At 34.4% G+C, this 8,407-nt stretch overlaps 2 gene segments (V, D, J or C); both read left to right on the top strand.

Annotated features, from left to right (window-relative positions):
• Window positions 1-4,252: 4,252 nt before the first annotated feature.
• LOC119781686 lies at window positions 4,253-4,686 on the top strand. The segment is given in 2 exon segments: window positions 4,253-4,295; window positions 4,382-4,686. Coding segments are annotated over 2 exon segments (348 nt in total).
• Window positions 4,687-7,136: 2,450 nt separating this feature from the next.
• LOC119781685 lies at window positions 7,137-7,591 on the top strand. The segment is given in 2 exon segments: window positions 7,137-7,205; window positions 7,290-7,591. Coding segments are annotated over 2 exon segments (345 nt in total).
• Window positions 7,592-8,407: the final 816 nt, after the last annotated feature.

The raw sequence follows: 8,407 nt of genomic DNA, 5'->3' as shown, positions 1-8,407 counted from the left end.
TATGCAGTTTAGTTTTATTTCTACATGTGGTTAAAACCTTAAACATGCAAAATACAAACAAGAAGTCTTGAGGTTTTTTGTTATTAACTCGGCGAAGACATCAATTTCAGTTTCGTCAGTTTGTTCGGATACCAAATCCACCACACCATGAACTGCTGTTATCAGTTAATTCTTGCAGGTTTTCAGTTTCCTTTCAGAGGGCCGCTTCCTCTTGCTCTGTATGCCTTTGAGAAAACACCTGCAGCTGTGAAACTTTGTACAAACCTTCAGAAATATAAATAAACCTTTCAGAATGCAGAAACTCATCTGGCTCCTTTCATTTGACTGTCAGCTGTTGTTCTCGGTTCCAGCAGCATCCTGACTTGCAAACATCGCCACATGAAATGATCAAGCATTACATATTAACAGCGAAGGCGCTAACTGAAAATAAGATATAAACCGTGTTGGTTTAATTTTTTTTTTTACACTTCTCTGTTTGTATATATATTATGTTGTGTTATTTCAAATGATTTCACTTCAATTTTTAGAGTTATTTTTTTTAAAGAAAAAGCCCATCTAGGGACAAGTGCTGTGAATTAGCTGTTGCTATTGCACCATGATGCAAACATGGGACTGCTGTTTCATTCAGTTTGTCTATGTAAATGTGTCTGTCCCTATCAAATAAACTTTAATAAAAAAAAAAATTATTATCTCAGCCGTCTTCCACGATATACATGCTGATGTCAAACAAACATCTAAAGGTAAAAGGCTAAAACATTGTATTTAATTAGTGATTTGGTCTCTACTTAACAGGAACCAATCAATTCTGGAACATACATTTTTAAAAAGTAATAAATATAATCCTTAAAAAGTAGAAACTGATAAAAAACTTTTCTTTTTAAAATTTATATGGTCGCTAACATAAAAATTCAGTACTTAGCAAAACTGTAGTATTTTATTACAGGATAGCTAATAAAACAAAGCTAATAATTAAAAACAACAATTAGAAATTAGAATTTAATTACCAGTTTTTAAACCATTTTTAGACATTTAAAGGGTGAGATTTTGCCGGCTATTCTGTTTTTTTTCGGTCAATCTAATTAGTTTTTTGGGAGATACCAACGTTTATGAGACAGGGTGGCATCAACTATCACCAACACTAGAAAAATGTAACGGGTGCCAAGCTGGGCCGGGTACCACGTCACAATATTGAAAAAAAGATGAGTCTTCAGTGTCTCGCTGGCTTTGGGCTCTGAAAAACAGAGTGAATGATCACAGGATCAAGAACACCGAACCATTCTCTTTCGTTCTTAAAACTCCTCTGATTTATTCACAATTATATAACAAAACAATCAATCAAACAACCAATAAAATATTCCCAAAATCTGCAATAGTGTCTCTTTCAGTGTCCTCTTCCAGGTACAACGTGCATACGAACGTGTATACAGTTCTTATTCCCTTTTTTTCAGGTAGCGAATGTTTCAGGTAAGTAGGTGAGTGTGTGTCACTGTCAGGTAAGTATGATATGTGTGAATGTAGGTGAATGTGCAGTGTCCAGTGTCCATTAAACAGGTGAGTATGTAATGTTGTTTGTTCTGTTCCCATAGAACACAAACATACAGTATAACCATAAAGCTATTGTTATATTCAACATAACCATATAACTCTGTCAAAATACATTAGTTCCTCTCACACTCAGTATCACGCTTTGACTTCAATAAACACCTAAACCCATCATCATTTCACATTGAAATATATCCACGGGCACTCTCTGTATAGGTACTAGTCCCATATAGCTGCCATTAAATAGTACAAATAATATTGTTAGCCAGTGCAGTTTTTATAGTGCTGCTAATCACAACTATAGTGCAATATGAATTCAATTTCATTTTCTTTAGCTTAAAGCTGTTCGGAATACTCAATATGTCTTTTCAAAACGTATTGACATCATTGCAAATGGGAAATAAAAATGGAAAATAACAAATATGTTCAAACCATTCCAACAACAATAAGTGCACTAAAGGCTCACTTATCTTCATAAACCATATAGTGTACAGTAAACCCTTAAACACAAATATTTGGAAATGTAAAGAGAAGAAATATTACAGTATTATAATAAATGTAAAGATAACAAAACCCTTCACCTAATAAAATACAGTTGTCAAGTAATCAGGTAACCTAGTAATATCGTGGATGAATATAAACAACCATCTCTCTGTGTTTAGTACATGTGGTGGACGGCGCCATCTTCAGTGTCACAAGGCCGCCCGTTGCCACGGCGATACCAGGAGCACAACCCGCGAAAATCGCAGACTTTTTATAGTGTCTAAAACTCAATCTAAAGCACTCAAAAATGTCATAAACGGTCTCTGATTTTTTTCACCTTGATTATATGCAGTAACATTTTAGGTCAAGCTAAAGGTTTCACATATGCAAATGTCAAGCTCGTTTCACAGGGGTCACTGAACTTTACTTCTAATCATCCAACGTGCTCTAAGACAATCTTTCTGAAACTGAGGGCTTCTTCATGGGTATCGAGTCATATGAAGAGGTACCAGTACTAACCTAGGAAATAGAAGACTTAAGATGGACTCAAAATTTGTGTATTGAAAAACATGTTTTTACAGCTTGTATATAAATGTATATAAATGCATGTATAGTGTTGGAAATCCCTCCTCAGACATAAATTAATTTCTATTAAAATTATTTATATGGCAGAGCTTTAAATCACATGTCATCTCAACACACTTTATAGAAAGAATGCCTGAATAATATCAGCACGTTTTCAAAATAACTATTTAAGGAAAAGTTAATTATCTGTATACTATAATTTGAACTCAAATCAATTCAATCCAAACTTCTTTTATAAAAGAAACAGATATTAAAATTGAGATATTTAACTTTACATTGAATTTTTCTTTTAAATTCATGTCCAGTTTTTTTTTTGTCCCCTTTTATTAGTTTTAGCTGTTACACTGTTACACAAGTCAGATCTACTGAGCAATGGATGCCATTTGAAAATTTTTTCACAGAGCAAATTTGAAGGAAACAAAAAAAAAATATCTGTCTTTTCTCCATCACTCTGAAGAAAATTAAGCCTGGATCAGAAAAAGTGACTTAGTGAGCAATCTGACAAGGGTCATGTGGTGACATGTAACATAGAACATTTTGTTTGGTTAGCATAAAAATAGATGCATGCAATTTTTTCCCAAGAATGGAAAATTGGGAAACCAGCAAATATACTTTTTGTTCATCCTGATTTATATCTATCAGAGGACAGAAAGTAATCTCTGGTTGCCAAGTACGATCTAAACCATTTTAGCTAAATATCAGCCAATTTCACCTACATTTCCAGTTCATTAAACCGTATGTTAAGATTAACTGTGTCAAATACAACGCTAGATTAAATACCACTAAGACTTAAGTTATAAATAATGTTAGTGCTGTAATGGTTCATGGTTCGGCATTAAAGGACTGAGGAGATCACCTTTATCATAAGGGATCTTTTCCATAGTCTTTGCAATAAAGGTTAGATACAGTGAAGGATTTTAATGACTTATAACTGATTCTACTCTAGAGAAAAAAAAAAGGTTTGACTGCATTGTAGCTCTTGCTGTCGTAGGGTAAATGGAAAGGAAATGAATTATTAGTCATCTGGAATAAACTTTGTATGTCAACTAAGAGCAGGATTTGACATTATGTTTTAGTATTTTTTTTTTATTTTCTTATATTGGTGAGCAGAAAGGGAAATAAAATCCTTATCTTTTCAATACTACAATAATCTATAAACATAATGGCATGATTAGACTTTCTATTTGAAGTAAAAAAACTGGTTTAAATTAGTTAACTTACCAATTTAATTCTAATGTTTAAATTAACCAGAAAAGACTGAATTATATTTGAAATCAGATCTACAGGGCTGTCATGAACCAGACCCTAGAGGCTCAATAAGCTCCGCTTTGCCAAACACAGAAACATTTGTGGTGAAAAATAAGCAAACAAACAAAGAAGCAAAATAAAATATTTAATTTTTAATGATTTAAAAATAATTTCCTTTTTTATATAGCATAGGTAAAATAAATAAAATAAAAAAGCCTATTATGAAATGCATTTAATTTATTTGTTGTAATCTATTTTTATTTATTTATAAGCTACATTAAATGAGGTTTCAGGAAAGGATCTAAAAAATACTCCCATTATGTAAATTTAGTGCTAAGGTTGCTGTCAGCTACAGAAGTAAAGAAACTCCCATCAGATCATCTTCATCACTAACATGTTCTCTGAAGCTCTGCTGCTGCTGCTGGCTGCTGGATCCTGTGAGTCTGACTGAAGGAGAAACATTTACAGCATGATGATCCTAAACTGACTGTCTATGTATTGATCCTAAATGTTTTCTTTACAGATGTATCATGTGAAACTCTGACTCAGCCAGCCTCTTTAACTGTGCAACCAGGTCAACGTCTGACCATCAGATGTCAGGTCTCTTATGATCTGGGCTACCGGACAGCTTGGATCAGACAGGCTGCTGGGAAAGGACTGGAATGGATTGGGATAAAAAATAGCTATGGAAACTCATACTACAAAGATTCTTTGAAGAACAAGTTTAGCATTAATTTAGACACTTCCAGTAAAACAGTGACTTTGAATGGAGAGAATATGCAGCCTGAAGACTCTGCTGTGTATTACTGTGCCAGAGAGTCACAGTGACACAAATAAGCAGCAAAGCTGTACAAAAACCCCTCAGAACATAAAGGTAGACAAATAAAATCACCAGAGGGGGAGCTCTTTGACTAATAAAGACATAAAACCAGTTAAGAACAAACACTCCTAAGTTTAAAAAAAAAAAAAAGTTGGACTGTTGCTTTGAGGAGATTATTGAAAATTAAGAGAAGTCATTTTATACATTTCATTTTCAAACAAATGCAAGTTTTTCCTTCTTTCAGTAATTCATCTCCCAAACAACTGGCTTTACATCAGCAATGAGTCACAGCATAAATAATGACATTAAAAAGTTAAACTAATCCAACAATACAGGGCCATCTACAAGAAGGGCCAAAATCCAGCTTTACTAAGGAGACTCAACTCAGCTTCTTCAATATTTGCAACAAGATGCTTCATATTTTCTATCAGTCGCTGTGACAGACAGCATCTTCCTCCCCGCAGTGGCCTGGAATAAAGACTTTAAGACAAAGGCCATCAAAGGACTGAGTAAACTTCTTACAATCACAGTCTGCCCTGTGCTCTAAATGTGTCACCTTTGAGGATTTGGTGGAATTCAGCATGTCTATTTATCTATATTATCAGTCAGATTTTAACCTTATAATATTTGTTTTTTAAATCATATTTACTATATAAAGCAAAATTCGCTTCAGCACTGATATTGGATTAGATTAGATGCATCAGACTCACATGCCTGAATAGCTGTACTATTTATGAATGACCAGAGGAGGCGCTGTAAGACAACAAAGGAACTGAGTCACCAGAGAATATTTTTACAGTTTGTGTAAATTATACAATTATACATATAAGTTTTAAACAAAAGTTGCTTAGCTATACCTTTGTCTTTAATTAATCAACCATCACAGTCGAGTCAAATTCTGTAGCTTACATCAGTACAAGGCATAAAATATTTTTCTGTTTATTACAAAATTACAAAAACAATTTCTCTGACTGTTTGAGTCATCGGTTAAAAACCTGGAGATTGGGAGTGACTGTTTTGATCTTACTTTAAATAATGATAACAAACATAAATAAAAACCCATTGATTAAAGACTTCTGACAGATCAGCACTCTAATACTTTTTACGCTCAGTGTTTCTTTATTGCTTACAGCTTGGTTCCTTTTAATTGATAACCCCAAATTTGTTTAATGTGTTTAAGAAAACAATGTTATCCTTTCTTTGCAGTGGTTAATAATGAATCAGTCTGCACAGACTGATGGTCAAACACTGACTGAGCCTGAACCAGTAGTTAAAAGGCCTGGAGAATCCCACAGACTGACCTGCAGTGTTTGATGCCCTACTGGAACACTTGGATAAGACAGGCAGCTTGGAAACAACTGGAGTAGATTGCTCTGATCAACAGTGGCAGCAGCAGCATCTACTACTCTGACTCAGTCAGAAACTGGAGACAACAGCAGAAATCAGGTGTTTCTGCAGATGAAGATACTCCTGATTGATACACATGAAATACTCTCAATCTTCTGAGAAATGACTTTTTGAAGTATTTAAGTGTACAAACATTTGACTGGAAACTATTATTTAGAAGAAATTTATAATAAACATACATATTAAACATTATAATAGATAGTAATCATTAAAAGCCTAAAGACTGAGGAAAAATAGAGAGTTCAGATATTTTTCTAATTAAAAGAAATTACAAAGGGCATGCAGGTGGTGCAAGGTTTAAGCATGCAACTAATGTATGAAAGCTTTGGTGCTTGATGTGGCTCTAACAGGTTTAATGATCTGTCCCTTCCCATTCCCTCTCTCTTATCCTGCCTGCATACTTTTGTAAATAGAGGACAGTAATGCCTCAAAATAATCTTAGAAAACTGCATATTCTCTCCATTCAGAGTCATTATTTTGCAGGAAGTATCTAAGTTAATGCTAAACTTGTTCCTCAAAGTAATTTTTAAATTTATTTTTTTCTGGTGGTTTATTGAAAAAGAAAAAAATAATGTGGTCATTAATATAAATAAATACAATTTCAGTTTATTATTTCATACATTTTTTTTATTTATGAAACCGATAGAGAAACCCATTTATGGATGCAGCTTTATTCTCACTGAAGTTCTGAAATAGTAAAATCTCAATATATTTTTCACTGAAATGTAAAATATATATTGTTAATGATAAAATTAAACTACTGTAGATCTCTTCTTTCACTGTCTGTTTCCAGAATGAGAGGAAAGAGGAAGAAAGTCACCCTGATTTATATTGAATCAAACCAAGGGATGTATCTGTGTAATAATTAAACAGCTGGAGATATTTTACCTTAATATTGGAGATGTAGTTATATTGTCTTAATTCAGATTAAAGAACAAACATTTTAGAAAGTGTGGTTAAAGTAATGACTACCTGTTTATCATTATGCAAATGATTGGTTCTGGTTTAAAGTGTTGATCTGATGCTGTGAGGCTGCAGAAGAAGAGAAACTCCCATCAGATCATCTTCATCACCAACATGTTCTCTGTAGCTCTGCTGCTGCTGCTGGCTGCTGGATCCTGTGAGTCTGACTGAAGGAGAAACATTTACAGCATAATGATCCTAAACTGACTATGTATTGATTCTAAATGGGTTTTGTTTACAGATGTATCATGTGAAACTCTGACTCAGCCAGCATCTTTAACTGTGCAGCCAGGTCAACGTCTGACCATCAGATGTCAGGTCTCTTATTCTCTGGGCTACCGGACAGCTTGGATCAGACAGGCTGCTGGGAAAGGACTGGAATGGATTGGGGAGAAAGGCACTGGAGGCTCCTACTACAAAGACTCACTGAAAAACAAGTTCAGTATTGACTTAGACACTTCCAGTAAAACAGTGACTTTTAATGGAGTGAATATGCAGCCTGAAGACTCTGCTGTATATTACTGTGCCAGACGACCACAGTGACACAAACAAGCAGCAGAGCTGTACAAAAACCCCTCAGAACATAAAGGCAGATAAAGAAAATCACCAGAGGGGGGAGCTCTTTGACCAAAAAACATATAAAACCAGTTAAGAACAAACACTCCCAAGATATGGCATATACCATGTTTGACTGTTGCTTTGAGGAGATTATTGAAAATTAAGAGAAGTCCTTTTATACATTTCATTTTCAAACAAATGCAAGTTTTTCCTTCTTTCAGTAATTCATCTCCCAAACAACTGACTTTACATCAGCAATGAGTCACAGCATAAATAATGAGATTAAAAAGTTGAACTAATCCAACAATACAGGGCCATCTACAAGAAGGGCCAAAATTCTGCTTTACTTCCTAAGGAGGCTCAGCTCAGCTCCTTCAATATTTGCAACAAGATGCTTCATATTTTCTATCAGTCACTGTGACAGACAGCATCTTCCTCCCCGCAGTGGCCTTGGATGAAGACTTTAAGACAAAGGCCATCAAAGGACTGAGTAAACTGCTCACAATCACAGTCTGCTCTGTGCTCTAAATGTGTCACCTTTGAGGATTTGGTGGAATTCAGCATGTCCATTTATCTATGTTATCAATCGGATTTTACCCTCATAATATTTGTTTTTTAAATCATATTTAACTATATAAAGCAACATTCGCATCAGCAGTGATATTGGATTAGATTAGATGCATCAGACTCACATGCCTGAATTGCTGTACTATTCATGAATGACCAGAGGAGGCGCTGTAAGACCACAAAGGAACTGAGTCACCAGAGAATATTTTTACAGTTTGTGTAAATTATACAATT

The sequence above is a fragment of the Cyprinodon tularosa genome, unplaced genomic scaffold (genome assembly GCF_016077235.1).
Source record: "Cyprinodon tularosa strain WSP-4 unplaced genomic scaffold, ASM1607723v1 ctg181, whole genome shotgun sequence".
Taxonomy (NCBI): Eukaryota; Metazoa; Chordata; class Actinopteri; order Cyprinodontiformes; family Cyprinodontidae; genus Cyprinodon; species Cyprinodon tularosa.
Note: the sequence above shows the minus strand (reverse complement) of the source record. Positions and strands in the feature narration are given on the sequence as shown.